We start from the raw sequence: 17,513 nt of genomic DNA, 5'->3' as shown, positions 1-17,513 counted from the left end.
GGGCAGAATTGATCTACTAGGAGGAGGAGGGAAGTTGTACGAGCCCGTTGGGAGACACTCCGCACATTGTTTCTAGTAGCCCTAGTGTCATTCACACTTCCCTGTGCCTCAGGTTCCTCATCTATAAAATGGGAACAATAGTAGAGTCAGACTTACTTTATGAGGCTTCAGTGTGTTATGAAACATTAACATGCCTAGACAGTGTCTGCGATGTGGATTATTTGAGTGTAATGTTCGGAACTTAATTGTTTCATGATTTTTCTAATTTCTTGTATTCATTCTGGGACTGCAGCTCTTAATTCACAGATACTGAGTGACAGTGAGAAAAGTGTTTCTCTTTGGGGCTGAACTCACTGTGGTCATCTGGGACGAATATATACTAGAACTAACTGAAAACAGTCTTATGAATGGGCTTAGAGTTGGGGGCAGTTTACACAGAACATAACTTATACATGAATATAAATTCATAGACAGTACAGAGAACCATAGTCAAAAAAATCATCCAGAATCTTTCTCATCCCAATAAAACATTGCTTATTTTTTCTGTTTATTTTTATTCAGTATGTTTTCCTTGGATCTTTTCTAGAGCTATAATGTGTGTATAATTTTATAGATCCTTTGTTTTTCACTTCTAATATTGTAAACGTTTCCTTAGGGCATAATCTGCATTATTACTTTTATTTTTTCAACAGGTTTTTTTCCTCTAAATTAAAGCAGTGTAACCAAACTATAGAATTAGGAAAACGGAGAAAAACCCACTCACTTTTTGCACTGCAATACATGAGCATTTTGGTGTGATATCATCTGTTTTTTCCCTGTCTATATAACTCTTTTTTTAACCAGTAGTTATAATCAGAAGTATAAAATTTTATGTTTTTTTCCTACTATCATTATTGCAGAAGTATTTTTCCATAATGCCCTTGGCCACCATATGCATTCTTTTAAAATTATTCATAATATTCCCATTGAATGGATTTTTCCAAAATTTACCTTGTCATTTATGCCTCTGAGTTCACAATTATAAATAATTCTGAGAAGTACATTTTTACATGGATCATCTGTCATATTTTTCCTATTTGAGATTATTTCTTAAGGTAGGTTCTCTGAGGAGTCAAAAAAAAAAAAGTAAATTTCTGTGACACATTGGTTTCGGAAAATTTTTGTCTGTTTGTACAGACAGGTTGAGCTCACTTTTGAATCTTTGCTATAATACCTTGTGGGAATACACAGACAGTGAGAGCCCTGTGACCTTTGGACGAAGCACAATTTGAGAAGCAAAATGCTCTGGATTAGAAATTTGCTAACCTGGGTTCTCATTTAGACCCTGTATCAGGAAACTGTGTGAATTGGGGCATGATGCTTCACCTTTCTTTCGTATAAAATGGAAATATAGGCGAACTTTAAGTCCCTTCATATTTGCAGAGTCCTGATCCTTGTCTTCCTGTGCGAGGTGTGGGTGTGTGTAAGGTGCTGGAGACCTGAGAAGACGCAGGTAGCACGTAGGCTGATAGCTTACTGGAAGGACGTCATTTTATGAACTGGCTGCCTTGCCTGCTCATTGCCTTTTTCTTTGTCCATAGCATTGTGAAGTTCTGTGAAGAAGGCATCCCACTCTTGGGAATTCTGGTCCAGTCGAGGCATTTGAGAACAGTGGTCCACGTCCTGGATAAGATTCTGCCTTTGTTCTACCCTTGCCAGTGTTACCTTCTGAAGAATGACCAGTAAGTAGAGAACAGCCCAGCAAGTACATAATGACTGTGTCCTCTGGTTTCTAAGTGTAATATAGGGAATGATATTTCAACAGTATATTTTTTATGAGGCAGAGAACTTCCTGCCTAGTTTAGGATGCTGAGTGATGAACATCTAATATGAAAATCTAATAATTATTTTATTTATTTTTTTATTTTATTGTTTTATTGTTGTGAAAGATATTTCCCTTTGTCGTTTAATTTTGGATCGCTTATAGCTTATTAGCATTGAAGAGTGATTGTTTCCCCGAATCTCTGAACAGTGCTTCTGACATTGAGCAGCAAATGGCTTTGCTGTGGTATCAATATCAAAACACATTGCTTTTTATTGCCTGCAGTGTTTAAAGGGTGATATTATATACAGAAAAGATACATAGGAAAGTGCTTATCACGTGAGACATTGATAATCTTGTTGAGAAAATAAGACTTTGGGGTAATTACAGAGTTATGAAGCAGAGTATTAGCAGGTCCATGCTAGGATGTATGGATGGCATTTGCATTGCAGTTGGCCCTTGAACCACACAGGTTTGAACTGTGCAGGTCCGCTTATGAGGATATTTTTCAGTAAATATACTGGAAAATTTTTTTGGAGATTTGTGATAATTTGAAAAGCTCACAGGTGAACTTTGCAGCCTAGAAATATTGAAAAAATTAGGAAAAAAGTATGTCATGTATGTATAAAATATATGTGGATACTAGTCTCTTCTATCATTTACTACCATAAAATATACACAAATCTATTATAGAAAGTTAAAATTTATCGGGGAGAGGGTATAGCTCAATTGCTAGAGTGCATGCTTAGCATACGCGAGGTCCTGGGTTCAATCCCCACTACCTCCATTAAGTAAATAAATAAATAAACCTAATAACCTCCCCCTTCAAAAAAAAAAAAGTTAAAATTTATCAAAACTTACACACACAAACACTTAAAGACCATATATAGCATCATTCACAGTCAAGAGTAATGTAAATAAATGTGAAGGCACAGTATTAAATTATAACTGCATAAAAGTAATGTAGTACATGCTGTACCACTGTGATGGTTTCATGGCCGCCTCCTGTTTCTATCACAGTGAGTTCAAGCGTTGAATATCCTCTTAAAACGCTATATGTTGCTAGTCATCTCTGAGGGAGCAGTTTGTCTCTCCAGTAGATTGCACATCAGTAAAAAGTGACCTCTTGTGGTTCTTGCATCATTTTCATCATATTTAGTGCAATACTGTAAACCTTGAATAACACCATGGGACACATACCAAGTGCCTTTGATGATGCTGGAAGTGCTTCCAAGAAGCAGAGGAAAGTCATGACTTTATAAGAAAAAGTTGAATTGCTTGACATGTACTGTGGATTGAGGCCTGCAGCTGCAGTCACCTGTCATTCCAAGATCAATGAATCCAGTGTACGGACCATCGTAAAAAAAAGAAAAGAAAATTTGTGGAGCTGTCACTGTAGCTACACCAGCAGGCATCAAAATGTTGCACTTTTTGTGAAATACTTTTTAATTGCATATTGAAAATGCAGCTTTTATGTGGGTGCAGGATTGCTGTAAGAAAGGCATACCTATGGACTCTAAAATGATTCAAGAAAAATCAAAATCATTATATGACAACCGAAAGCAGAAGGACGGCGAAGGCCTAAAGCTGGAGAATTTAATGGCAGCACAGGATGGTTTGATAATTTTAGAAAGAAGTTTGGCTTAAACAATGTCAAGATTATAGGAGAAGCTGCTTTTGCCGACCAAGAGGCAGCAGGTCATTTCCCAGATGCCATTAAAAAAAAAATCATTGAGGAGAAAGGATGTCTGAACAGGTTTTTAATGCAGACAAAAGTGCCCTATCTGGAAAAAGAATGCTGCAAAGGACATTATTAATAAGGAAGAGAAGTGAGCACCAGGATTTAAGGCAGGAGGGGACAGGTTAACTCTCCTGTTTTGTGCAAATGCAGTCGGGTTTATGGTCAGGACTGCCTTTACCTATAAAGCTGCTGACCACTGAGCCTTCAAGGGAAAAGATGGGCACCAGCTGCCAGTCTTGGTTGTACAAGAAGCCTGGAGAACAAGAACCCTTTTTCTTGATTGGTTCCATCAGTGCTTTGTCCTTGAAGTCAGGAAGTGCCTTGCCATTAAGGGACAGCCTTTTAAAGTTCTTTTGACAATAGACAATGCCCCTGGCCACCCAGAACCCCATGAATTTAACACCGAAGACATCACTGTAGTCTTCTTGTCCCAAACGCAATGTGACAAATTCAACCTGTAGGTCAGGGGGTCATAAGGCTCATTAAGGCTTATTACACATGGCGCTCTGTGGGAAGGATTGTCAACACCATGGAAGATGTTTGTGACAGAACATCATGAAAGTCTGGAAGGATTACACCGTTGAAGATGCCATCATTGTGACAGAAAAAGCTGTGCAAGCCATCAAGCCCGAAACAATAAATTCCTGCTGGAGAAAACTGTGTCCAGATGTTGTGCATGACTTTACAGGATTTATGACAAAGCCAATGCAGGAAATCATGAAAGAGATTGTTGAGGGGAGGGTATATAGCTCAGTGGTAGAGTGCACGCTCAGCGTGCACGAGGTCCTGGGTTTCATCCCCAGTACCTTGATTAAAATAAATAAATAAATAAATAATCCCCCCTGCCCCCCATAAATAAATAACAAATTCAAAAAAAGAAAGAGGTTGTAGACGTGGCAAAGAAGTTGGGGCCAGGGGTGGGGGAAGGGTTTCAAGATATGGATCTTGGAGAAATTCAAGACGTAATAGACATCACACTGGAGGAATTAACAGAAGATAACTCGATGGAGGTGGGAGCTTCTGAGCTGGTGCCAGATGACAAGGAAGAAAAAGAAGCAGCGCCAGAGAACAAATTAACATTAGACCACATGGCAGAAGGTTCTGATTATTCAAGATGGCTTTTGACTTCTTTTATGATATGGACCCTTCTACAGTACAGGCACTGAAACTAAAGCAACTGGTGGAAAAAGGACTGATACAGTATAGAAACATTTTTGGGGAAATGAAAAGGCAAAGAAGTCAGAAGTTCCAGTGGATTTCTAAAACTTATGCTGAGTGTGCCTTCCTCTCCTGTCTCCCCTTCCACCGTTTCCGCCTCTTCCCCCGAGACAGCAGGACCCACCCCTCCTCTCCCTCCTCCTCAGCCTACTCAGCGTGAAGATGATGAGATTGAAGACCTTTATGAGGATCGTCTGCCACTTACTGAACAGTAAATACTATGCCGTACTGTGGCTATGTGTGTGTCTTCCTGAGAAAACCTCATCGCCATACGGCAAGAGCTGTAGGAGACGTTTTGTGTGATCATCACCTAGCTTAGATATCCTTGCGTAGGTGTGAGGTGAGTGACGTTTCATACGGAATTAATAATGTGTTAGTTTTCTTACTGTTTTATAACTTTGCTTTCGAAGAGTTTTACAACTGCACAGTATGCCTCTCGCTTTTGTAATCGGAGAAACTGCATGTCAGTGTATCATCACGAGTAAGTAGGTTTAAAAAAATGTAACAATGTTTCCAATATTGTATTACGAATATGATTATACTATATTGCTGTAAATTTTTAAAAATATTTTATTTATTTTTTATTGTATTACTTATCTTGTTTTGGTGGGGGGAGGTAATTAGGTTTATTTTATTTTTAGAAGAGGTACTGGGAATTGCACCCAGGACCTTGTGCATGCCAAGCGTGTGCTCTACCACTTGAGCTATAGCCTCTCCCTGCCGTAAAATCTTTATGATTCATTCCTTAGCGTGTAGGCTGGGTGACTGTGAAGCAATCATATTGATTACCCTAGGCTGCCTTAAAGCAGTCTTACTGCTGCTTCTTCAGTAGCAGTGCATGAATTGTTATACCTGTAAACAAATATGAATTTCTTTTTTGCATCGTCTTTTCATTTTTGAAGTCTAGTGTTAATAAAATGTGTGTAATATCCAGTGTTTTATATCATACAAGACAGTGTCCATGTAGGTACTGACAGTTGATTCATCTTGTAAACAGATGATGTAAACTTACAGTATTGATAGAGACAGTACAGTATTGTAAGTGCATTTTCTCTTCCTTATGACTTTCTTTTCCCTAGCTCACTTTATGGTAAGAATATAGCCTGTAATACATATAACATGCAAAATATGTCTTAACTGATTATTTATGTTATTGGTAGGGCTTCTGGTCACCAGGAGGCTGTTAGTTAAGTTTTTGGGGAGTCAAAAGTTACATGTGGATTTTCAACTGCATGAGGGGTCAGTACCCCTAACCCCATGTGTTCAAGGCTCAACTCTGTATGGTAAAGTATATGGAATTGTGGTACAAGAAATAGCTGCTTAGGGAGGGAAGGAATTAAGGATGGATATTAATCAAGATTCTTAATTGCATATGATGAAAACCCAAAGCACGCTTGTTTTACCGAGAAGGGAATGTATTGACTCATGTGCTTGGGAAAAACGGCTCATGGTAAATCAGGTTACCATCTTTCTAAAGTGGCGGTTTTCAGTTGGGAGGATTTTGACTCTCAGAGGACTTTTGTTAATGTCTAGAGATATTTTGGGAGGGGGAGGTTGCGGGGGAGGCCACTACTGACGTCTAGTGGTAGAAGCCAGAGATGGCGCTGAACGTCCTACAGTACACAGGAGAGCCCCTCACAATAATTCGCTGTCCCAAAATATCAGTGGTTGCGAAGTTGAGAGGCCCTGGGTTAGTGTTTCTCTTTCTGTTTATCTACCCTCTCAGGTCCCTTGGCTTCTCTCTCTTTGAGCCCGTCTCTTACAGACGTATTTTTTCCAGGGGAATGGAAGTACATGGCTACTGAGAGAACTGAGCGTCACCGTAGTTTCCCCTGGGAAAGGCGAATGTTTTTCTTTATCATTATTCCTTGTAACGATTCCTGATTGGTGTGACTTAGTCATGTGCCCTCCCTGAGCCTGTCGCTGTGTCCAGTGGGACTGACCAGTCCTGAGAGGAAGGTGTGCAGGGATTCTGTATTGAGAACCACTCCCCCCTCCACCGACCAACTCTGTACAGCACGGAGGAAGGACCATTCCCTTAATGAAAGGATGTGTTAGCAGAAGGGAGACAGAGGATGCTCTGTGAACAGAAACAGCAGATGGCCCACCAATGTGACTTTATGCAAGAGGTGGGTTTCTAATTGAGCTTTGAAGTGCATGTCGACGTTGGGCCAGTGGGGAGGATGTGGCAAGGCAGGACCTTTCCAGTGTCCATAGAGGGTGAGAGGAAAGTCTGGAGAGGCCAGGCTGGGGAAGAGCATGAGTGAGGACACGGGCGGGGAGAGAAGTACCTGTCCGGGGGGCAGGGAGGAGGTCACCTGGCTGGGGCCTTCTGAAGCGCCAGGAAAGGAGAGGTGAGGCCAGATGTGGAGGGGGCCTGTGTGGTAGGGAACACATGGTACATCCAGAGGCACAAGGGGGACACTGCAGTTTTCTCATTGTGTGTCATTTCAAACTGTGTCGGGAACTTGCCTGGTGATGAGAAACACCTGGGAGAGCTTCTTAAGTACAAGTTCCCAGCTCCTTCCCTGGGGATCCTGCTTCAGTACGAGTGGTTTTGGGCCTAAGAACATTTTAGTTTAAAACTAGCAGTCTAGGCACCAAGCGTGCCTGGGAACACTTGTGTTCTGGTTCGCACATGGCTTCAGGGTGGTCAGGTGGGAGTTTGTGTCTCCAGCCCGTCACTTTACTAATGTGTGAACGCAGGTGAGTTCCTTAACTTTTCAGAGCCTCCGTTTCTTTATCTGTGTGATGAGATATTACTGTTTTTCACATAGGCTGGGTGTAAGGATTAAGTGATGCACGTGAAGGACGATGATGCTTGCCTGGCACAATTTTAATTAATTGTTTTTAGGTTTTTGTGATTTTTAAGAGATTTTAAAATTAGATTGAATGGTCTATTTTTCCCCCCTAATTGTTAAACTTGGAGTAATGGTGAGTCTGTCTAGGTTCTGTTTCCAGTGTTTCCTCCTCTGTGTCTCCCTCTCCCATCTAAAGCCTGCATTGGCTCTGTCCTCTGAACTCTTCAAGGGCTTTACTGTGCCCTTCCTGTTTCCTTTCTGCTGGAGAGGAGTGTGGCCAGCGTGGTGCCACATGTGAAATGGAAGGCACCCTCATTCCGCAGTATCGACCGCTGATCCTTGCCTCTGCGCTGTCCCCGTCTGTGCGGTGCGGAACAAAGCAGGCTGGGCATTGCCCTCAGGCACGCAGGACATTACCACATCCTCAGCATGCAGTTACCAATTTGAAGGACCATGAAGGAAGACAGCGAGTGCTATGAGAGAGAATAATGGAATAGACATATGTTAGATGGCGGGGAGGGGTCAGAAAGTCTCCTCTGAGGAAGGGACATTGCAGATGAGACGTGAGGGATGAGTAGGAGTTCGGCAGGTTAGGTGTGGGGAAGTGTTTCAGGCAAGGGCCTTGAGAGAGGAGGGAGCCTGGTGCATCCAGGGAACTGAGGGCACGTCTGTGACTTAACTGCGGCGATGTATTCCTCCCAAATCCCCCACGTGCCACCTTGTGTGGAGTTGACACCCAGCAAAAGATTGCGGAATGATCCTGTAGGCACCTCTGCTCTTGTCTGGGAGGGGGGGGGGCGAGTGGCTCTTTGACTTGCACGTGTTTGTGCTGCTCAGGTCTGTTCGCCGCACGTCTGCAGGGGGGCGGGTTTAATCCACGGTAAACTGGAAAACCTTATTCTTCTGAAATTCCTGAAGAGTTATCAGAATCCCTAAATTGAGCTTTGGCCTAAAAATGGGACCACTTCGATATTTTTCTGTTTTCTCACAAGCAGTGAGCCACTGGAAATTCTGTTGCTTCCGAGTAGAAAGTAAAGTGTGTTGTTCTGTGTACTTGGCAGGTTTCTGTCACACCTCCTCCTGTTCCTACACTTGGACAGCGGTGTCCCTCAGGGTGTCACGCAGCAGGTCACCCACAAGGTGGCCCAGCACCTGATGGGAGCCAGCCATGGTGACAACGTGAAGCTTCTCAACAGCATGATCCAGGTCAGGGCCCTAGTCGGCCCCTAGTCCATCCCCACCCACCTTCCCAATCAGACCCCAGATGCCAGCACATCTGTGTGTTGGTCATTTCAGAGCACTTGCCATAGTGCTTTTGGCCAAGAGAGTTAACAGATCTGGGTTTTGTTAGTGTTTTAAAAATGAGAGGCTGTTTATTAACCTTTCACATCATCTGGACCCTTTCTCCATAGGCCCACATTTCTGTAAGCGCTCAGCCCAATGAAGTGGGCCCGGTTGCTGTACTGGAGTTCTGGGTTCAAGCTCTTATAAGCCAACATCTTTGGTACCGAGAACAACCCATCCTGTTCCTCATGGACCATTTGTGTAAAACAGCTTTCCAGCTGATGCAGGAAGACTGTGTGCAGAAATTGCTCTACCAGCAACATAAGGTGAACCTGTTAGAGAATTTATCTTTCGGTCATCAGCTAGGTAGTAGTCTTCTGGGAAGGTTCCCGCACGCACTTTTCTCAGTACTGCTCTGGCCGTTGCCTTTTTTAAGCTTTGTCTTAGCGGTATTTTACCCAGTAACCATTGTCTGCTAGCTCAGATCCTTGTAAAGCCACAGGAAGGACCCCCAGGAAGAGCCCTGCTCGTTACATTTGGCTATAACGTGCTGCCTGGGACTGTCACTGCTGGTGGCCAATGACAGAAATCTGTATCTTACCAGAACCTTCCATCATAGTAAGATGATTGCTAATATTCTTGAAAAGCTCACTGATTTCAGTTTTTTAAAGCCTCCTCTCTCTATTCCACATGCTCTCCCTGGTGAAGAATGCTTTGGGGTACCACTGTGACCGGAGTCTCCTCTCCTCCTTGGTGAGCTGGATTGTGGCTGGCAACATCACCCCTTCCTTTGTGGAGGGCTTGGCCACGTCCACTCAGGTAGGCAGTCCACTGCAGACTGTTTGTTATTTTTGTGAACTTTAATATTGTTATCATCCTTTTTAATACATTACTACTAACCTGAAATAACTAACATCTATTTAGTGCTTACTATGTGTAAGAATCCTTTTTCATTTAATCCTCACTCTAGCTCCCTGCTGAGGTACCACTGCTGCTCCTGTTTCACAGAGGAGTTAACTGAGGTTCCTGGAGTCAAGCGGCCGCCGCAGGGTCAGACAGCTCCACATCAGACTCCACCTGCCTGCCTGCAGAGCCCGGCCGGCAGCAGGGCAGGGTTAAGAGCGGGTGCTGGAGCCAGACCGCCTGGGCTTTAGTCTCAGTTGTGCTATTTGCTAGTGCTGTGCCTTGGGCAGCTGGCTTACCTCTGTGTCCTCAGTTTCCTTGTCTGTCAAATGGGAATAATGATCACACCTCCATGTAAACCCCTCAGAACAGCGCTTCCCAGGTGTTGGCTACTACGGTTGTTGTCATTATCATTGATTAACAGCATTATTTTCATTATTGTTACCACCTCTCAGACTTTGTGTGTCCAGTTGTGTGTCACTTAAATCAGTGGTGACACCCGTCACCTTCCTATGATAGTCTTACCCCTGCTCTTCATACCTCTTGTGGGCCAGCTGAAACACACTCCACGCTGCCACCTTGCGTGCATCTCTGGCATTCCCATCTCTGCCTCACTGATGCTCTTACCAGGCATGCCCTCCCTTCCAGTCCCCAAGCTGAGCCTTCTCTGATGTAGCTGCCTTCTCTGACCGCGCCCTTCCTCCTCTGGTTTCCCATAGCACTTGACCCCTGATTTCATACTCACACTTCTCACTTTACATTTTGGTTCCTTATATATTAGTCTTGTCTCCTCTGGTCAATGGAAAACTTTCTGAGGTCGGAGCTCACGTGTGGTCCTCTTTCCTGCCCTCTGCATGCACGACCTGCCCACTAGATATTGTTGAGCAAACTAACATCCTGTTACTACAGTAGCCTTTCCAAAGGAACTTAACATTTTTCAGTGACCAATTTTGTCTAAATTTATAAGAATAGAAATAGGTATGAAAACTATATGTTGGCCGGGAGGGTATAGCTCAAGTGGTAGAGCACATGCTTAGTATGCACAAGGTCCTGGGTTCAATCCCCAGTCCCTCCTCCACATAGAGATAAATAACTAAACTTAATTACCTCCCCCTTATAAAATAAATCTGAAAAAAAAGTTTAAAAAACAAAACAAAACTGTGTGTTAATTTCAGATGCTATAAATAATTTTTGAGATTTATGATCGCAAAGATGTTGATCTGTAGAGTTATCAGCATGTGTTTTGTCTGAGTCAGCAGCTCATTCCCCTCGCCTTTGCCTGGTGTCACTGTAGGTCTGGTTTGCGTGGACCGTCCTGAACGTGGAGTCCATCTTTGAAGAAGACTCCCAGCTCCGAAGAGTTGTTGAAGGGGAGCTGGTTATAAACGCTGCGTTCAGCCCCGACCAGGCTCTGAAGGTGCAAATAGCGGTTCCGCATTTGAGTGGTAGAAGATGGTTCACACTTTGATGCTGACGGATTCCCCTAGAGCTTTTGGGCAGAAGGGTTTTCTTTTGTTGTGACTATTTGGAAAACACAATGACCAAACTAATGCTTAACATGGTTTAACTGAAGCATATACTTTTTCCCTAAGATTCATTTAACATTGAGAGTCACAACCTAATAGTTTGAGGCTGTGTTCATTGCATGTACAAAGGGGATTGTCATTGTTTTGAACCCCTGGAGAGCTTGTTAAAAAGCAGATTCCTGGACCCCATTTTCTGAGTTTCTGAGTCTGGAGTGGGACCAGGAATTTATTTTTAAAAACTCCCTAGCTGATCCTTAGGCTCACTTTATAAAGTGTGGAAAAGTCTGGAATAAGACTTTAGAATTAAAGACCTTCTATTTTAGGGTCCTATAGTGTGGACTTTGCTGTTGGATTTCAGAGCCTGTCAAGGAGTTTATCATTCTTGAAAGCCCATTTAAAATCTGAATTTTCAAGATAAAGTTTGACAGAAAAATTTAGTTTGGTTTTCATATTATTCTACTCCCTTGTGCTGTAGTGTTTTATATGGAAGCAAAATTAGACGAGGTGATGCTCAAGACCCATTCCAATTCTGGGCTCTGTGAAATTTTTGCCAAAAAGCCCCAAAAAGCTGCCTCACGTCTTGCTACTTAGAAGGTGAAAGTGTTGGCTAGTGGGTTAGAGAAGTAAGGTTTATGTGACTTTTTTATTCTTAACTGAATTGAAAACAAAATGTTTTCATTTGGATCACGTAGAAAGAGCTGACTGTTTGCAGTTGTGGTCATTTCATGGTTGCTCAAAGCCGCGCCTCTTTTGTAGAAGGCCCAGGCCCAGCTGAAGCTCCCCATCGTCCCCTCCCTCCAGAGGCTGCTGATTTATCGTTGGGCCCACCAGGCTCTCGTCACGCCTTCCGACCATCCCCTTCTGCCGCTCATTTGGCAGAAGTTCTTCCTCCTGTATCTTCACCGCCCAGGACCGCAGTACGGGTATGGTACCCAGGGTGGTACTTTCCGTGAATCAGTTCCTGCCTTTGCACTGACTGCTCTGCTGCTCTGTGTTGTCACACTGTGGCGTGTGAGTTAGAGTCGTTCTCTGACTAGGAGCCTCTCTCCTCTCCTGTTTCACATCTGTTAGACTCGACCTTTTCTGAGGTCAGGGTATCTTGTGACAACCCTCTCTCTTTACCACCCCCAAACCCAGTGTGGTGAAGGCCACACCCTGGAACTGGGCAAGGATTAGCAGAGAGCCTCTGGAGATGCAAAGGGAGAGAAACTGTCCCAAACCGAGGCTGCTTGTGTGACTGTCTTGGGGCTTATTTGAGGGGACCTGTGATGGGTACACCAGGCTGTGCCTGGGGTGGATGGGCTGGGGTGTCCGGCATTTCCGCTGGGTGTAAAGGGACTCTGGCCAGCTGGACCTGCCCACTGTCACTGCCCACTGCTGTCTGGCTTCAGCTCCATTCCGGGTTCACCACGCTCCCTTAACTCACTCCGCTGAAGCAGGCAGATGTTGATTCTTTTATCACGTCTGTTTTTTGCCAGACTGCAGGTTGTTCAGAAGCAGAGAGTATCTTGAATGTCTTGTACAAAGTGGTGAGAGTGTCTTGAATTTGCATAACGTTTCATTCTTTTTAAAAGCTGCTTTCATTTATGCCATCTTGTTGGAGCCTTACGGTAACCATTGAGATAGAAATAATATGTGTTAATTTAACGAGGTAAATACACAGCCATAATAAGTCGACTTGGTAACTGACTGCAATTTTGTGTCACCTAGAAGGAGCAGCTTGCGTTGATCCTGTTGTGATCTGTGCTTGCATTTTTTAAGGTTACCCATAGATGGCTGTATTGGAAGAAGGTTTTTTCAAAGCCCTGCTCATATCAACTTGTTGAAAGAAATGAAGAGGCGCCTGACTGAGGTGGCTGACTTCCACCATGCGGCCAGCAAGGCCCTCCGCGTCCCAGCAGAGGGCAGTGAAGGGCCGCCGGCGAGCCAGCCGGGCCCCGCCGCTTACCTGACCTCCCCGGAGCTGCACACGGAGCTCGTGAGGTTGGCTCTTCAGCCATTTATGTTGTTGTTTGCAGCGCAGGCACCGTGCTGAGCCATGATTTGTGTTACAGACTGCTGGATGTATTCTTTTAACCTGTTAGATTGAACGCGGAAGGTGGTTTTGGCGACAGGTCTGCATCTTGTAATGTTTTTATGAGACGTGAATGAGCAGGTGCCTGGAGTCTGAGTGAAAATTCTTAAACCAGAGGGCTGGTGTCCTCTTGTATTTCTTTATTCAATATCAGAAACAAATCAAAACAATTGGTCATGGCAGGTTAACAGCTAGAAAAGCCTGCTAGGAGAGCTCTCTGAAAGAAAGCTCTCTCCTCGAGGGAATTCTGGGGTGCAGTGGATTCTTAATCTCCCAAAACTGCTTCTAAAAATAGGCACAATATTTGCATTGCCCCAAAAGTTAAGAACTCTGAAGTTAGTTTTGGTCCCCTTCACACTGTTCCTTCACCGTTCATCTGTAAGCTTGATATGAATCAGACATTCCTGTTATAAATAAGACTTAATTAATAAAAATGGCTTTTAAAAATTAACTCTGTATACACAGTGTCTCATTTAGGAAACCCAGCATTTCGACCTAGCACCGAGGCTTCAGGCTTGCTTAACCTCAAAGCCTTAGGGCTTCTCTCAGCCTCCAGAATGATTTCTCCCTTTCTCTGACTTGCTTAAGGGGAAACTTATTTTTAGCTGGGCTTAACCATTGGGAAGGCTTTATCTTTGAATGCTTCGGTCAGCTGGGAAAGTCTTTGATGTTCCCTCCTGCCCTCCTTTGGCACGATGTGAACTTGCCACGGAATCGAGTCAGAAGCTGGGAGGGAGCTCCATCCCGGCCCCTCCCCTTTAAGAGCCTCAAAGCCCTGTCCCTGGGTCCCTTCCTGCTCAGACTGGTATGGAGATAAAGGCGGTATTTTTCCACTTTATTGAGTAAAGCCCAGTCCCACCACTGGTCCGCCACCCGGTTTATTTGTGTGTAATTTGTGTGCTGTAGACTCTTCTGATACCTGTTGCTGCAAATAACTGCTTCACATACCAGTGATCTTAACTCACATGGACTGTGTTCCTTGTAAAACAAAACAAAATAAAAACAAAGGAAACATTATTAAATTTTTAGAAGAGTTTTTACTGGAAAGTCAAGTTTTTTTTTTCTTTTTAAGCCTGACTTTGTTCTCTACTTGATGAGAACAGGGTGCATACGTGCTGTGAATTCTACTTGTGGTTCCTTGAGGCAGGAGATTGTTATTGAGCCTGAAGCTGGCATGTTCTTCCAATGCATAAGTTTAAAAGGGCTTTTAATGTTTTCTCTGGAAGACAGAAATTGTGTTTATTTGAATGTTTTTTGAATTTTTCCAAGCACCAAGGCTCGCTGTGACTGGATTGCCCAGGAAAGAAAAGCTCCAAATTCAGATCCGCGGTCTGTGTTAAAATCACCTTCTCCAGTTATTTTTTTTCTGTGGACTGTATTTAACCCTACTTTAGTGACACAGTTCACAGAGCCCTTTCTTCATGCCTTTTGTTTAAGCAATTACTGCATCATGTTGAAATGATTTGTGACCTGTCTTTATCCCCTGCTGGCCCTTCTTGGGAGTGTGATGGTTGCTGGAAACATTTTCTATATTATGTGCTTCTGAACTTTTATGTGTTCCTAGGGTTGTGAGAAACTTCATTTGCCTGCGCATATTTTAACATTTTATATAATTTTTTTTTCTTTTAGGCTCTTCAATGTATATATATTATGGCTAGAAGATGAGAATTTTCAAAAAGGAGATACGTATATCCCTTCTCTGCCAAAGCACTATGATACCCACAGGCTGGCAAAAGTGATGCAGAATCAGCAGGTAAAAACCACGGCGGTGTCTCTTCCAGCACATCCGGCTGTAGTTTGAATTGGTCACTTTTATAATCTAATGGTAAAACCCCTTATTGATATGGAAATGAGGTCATTTGGATGGTCACTGTTGTTGTGGTTTTGTCACTATATAAAATCACTTATAAAAATATGTGATTATATTGAGGAGATGTTTCCTTTTGAATCTCAAGCCTCACCCGAAGGCTTGAAGCTTATTCTGGGACCTTCTACAGCCTCATAAACACAGCCTTCTTCTGACAGTATTCGTCCTTGCTTTAAATTGTCAGCAGCTGAACGCTTTGAAGCAGTCATTTCTACTCCCATGGCAAGTTCACTGTAAGGATTTATCAAGAGTCATGCATTACACAGGAAGTTAATAGCAGGAGGAGATAGGGAGCTCCTGTTTGTTCACCTTCGGAGATGACTGACTTGGAGGTGTCACATTTTGGTTGCCCTTCTGGAGACACTCAGTTCTAGTCTTCACATATTCTAAGCTGTTCTCTCCCAGGTGCGCAAACAAAGACATCTGTGGTCTTTTATTAGGCCAAAACTTCTGAGTTTTCTCTAAGCTTTTGATAGCCATCGTGTTTGTGTGTGTGTGTAGACATCTCTCTCCTGTTCAGTTTTTTTTCCCTAGGGGCTGAGCTCTATGGGGCATCGACCCCAGCACTGGGATGAGATGTAGGATCCCCTGAGACTTGAGAGACTTTAATTTGGATCTTTACATCTACTTGCTTCCACATCGTATGCACTGTTTCATTTCTGGGTAGATGTCTTTGACTTCCTTCTGTTTTCCTTCCTTCCTCTCTGCTCTGCTTTCTTCTTTTCTTCCCTTCCATCTCTTGCCAAAAAACCAGGCTCTGTAGCCTGATAGTCGAATTGAGAGTTGGAGACGGAGTTTTAGGACGGTAGCCAAGAACAGCTTTGTTGCTTTGCCAGGCAAAGGAAGTCACAGCAGGCGGACGCCCTAAAGACTGTGAGCCCATCTTGGGGTTTTATAGACAAATGAGAACAGGAGCGTGATAGCAGTCAGGGTGTGAGCAGGGGCTGCATTCCTTTCCCCTTGAAAGGAACTTGCTGTTGTTACCGAGGAACTGAGGAGGGTCTGGCCATTTTCTTGAGGTTCACTCCGTAGCCTTCTTTCAAGACTTCTAGAGTAAAAGGCTAAGTTATTCTAAGAAGAGAGTGCACAGGGAGGGGAGACTGTTAGTCATAAGGTGAGTTTGGCTAGAAGGGCAGGCCTGAACAGCTCAGTGGTCATCTTGTTAGTTTTCTGCCCTTTCACTTCCATGAGTATCTATTGAATGCCTTTAAAGTGTCAGGTAGCTATTGTTCAAGGTAGAAAAAGAACCTGACATAGTCCCTGCCTTCAAGGTGCTTACGATCAAATGGGACTGAATAATGATTATATCTGGTGATAAAGACTGTGGGAGAGGACCGCGCAGGGTGCTGTGGAAACGGGAATGGCACCTGATTCAGATGGCTGCTGGAGTGTGACCTTTGAACTGAGCCCTGCAAGACAAATGGGAGTCTGTCAGGTTGAAAGGAAGGCATGGTGATGGGGTATGGCAGAGAGAATGTTATCGGCAGGAAGTCTTTTTCCAAAGTCTTTGGAGAGCTATTGAAATAGCAGGAGTGATTAAATAAATGGACAAATTAAAAATATATTAAAGAAGAATCAATGGAATCAATAGGATTTTTAGATTAGGTAGAGTAGATGAGATGTATAGGGCCTCCCAAATTCATTGCTTGGGTAGCTGGAGATGCCATGTTGGAGCTAATCCTAGAGAGCATTTGATAACATCTTTTAAAAGATGAGGATAAAAACCACATAACCCTGAAGTGTTTCCATCTGAAAAATATTAACAATACTTTCTTATTATCAAATATCTAGACAGTGTTTAAATTTCCAATTATCTCACAAATGTCATCAAAGTTTTTTTTTTTAATTTACTTTTACAGTTTGTTTGAACTGGAGCCTGCATTTTATAATTGGTTGACAGTTCTTACGAATCTGTTTAAACCTGTAGGTCCTCCCCTAATCCATTTTAATTGCCGTTTATTTGTTGAAGAAACTGGGTAGCTTGTCCACAGAGTTTCCCCACAGTCTGAATTTTGCTGATTATATCTTAGTGGTATAGTTTAATATGTTTTTCTGTCCCCTGTATTTCCTGTGAACTGGTATTGGGACCTAGGGCTTGATATAATCCAGATCCATTTATTTTCAGTATACTTATTTTTAGCTCTTTAAAATTTATGTTTTTTACCTATATCTTATACTTTACAAGTTCAGTAGTATATGTGTGTGTGTGTGTGTGTGTGTGTGTTTGTGTTATTTTTTACAAACGTGATACACAATCAAAAAGTCTTAAGGTTCCTACGATTGTTAGGGTGCCCATTT

General features: G+C 43.1%; 1 protein-coding gene across 1 annotated transcript in view; it reads left to right on the top strand.

Moving 5' to 3' along the window:
• The window catches only part of EPG5 (ectopic P-granules 5 autophagy tethering factor), a 107,216-nt gene that overhangs the window by 42,981 nt on the left and 46,722 nt on the right, over positions 1-17,513 (top strand). The window contains exons 17-24 of the mRNA XM_010961412.3: positions 1,581-1,721; positions 8,623-8,767; positions 8,974-9,171; positions 9,554-9,664; positions 11,043-11,165; positions 12,031-12,197; positions 13,036-13,257; positions 14,978-15,101. Coding sequence (XP_010959714.2) covers positions 1,581-1,721; positions 8,623-8,767; positions 8,974-9,171; positions 9,554-9,664; positions 11,043-11,165; positions 12,031-12,197; positions 13,036-13,257; positions 14,978-15,101 — 1,231 coding nt within the window. The remainder of the gene's footprint in view (positions 1-1,580; positions 1,722-8,622; positions 8,768-8,973; positions 9,172-9,553; positions 9,665-11,042; positions 11,166-12,030; positions 12,198-13,035; positions 13,258-14,977; positions 15,102-17,513) is intronic.

This window comes from Camelus bactrianus, chromosome 30 (genome assembly GCF_048773025.1).
Source record: "Camelus bactrianus isolate YW-2024 breed Bactrian camel chromosome 30, ASM4877302v1, whole genome shotgun sequence".
In the NCBI taxonomy this organism is placed as follows: domain Eukaryota; kingdom Metazoa; phylum Chordata; class Mammalia; order Artiodactyla; family Camelidae; genus Camelus; species Camelus bactrianus.
Note: the sequence above shows the minus strand (reverse complement) of the source record. Positions and strands in the feature narration are given on the sequence as shown.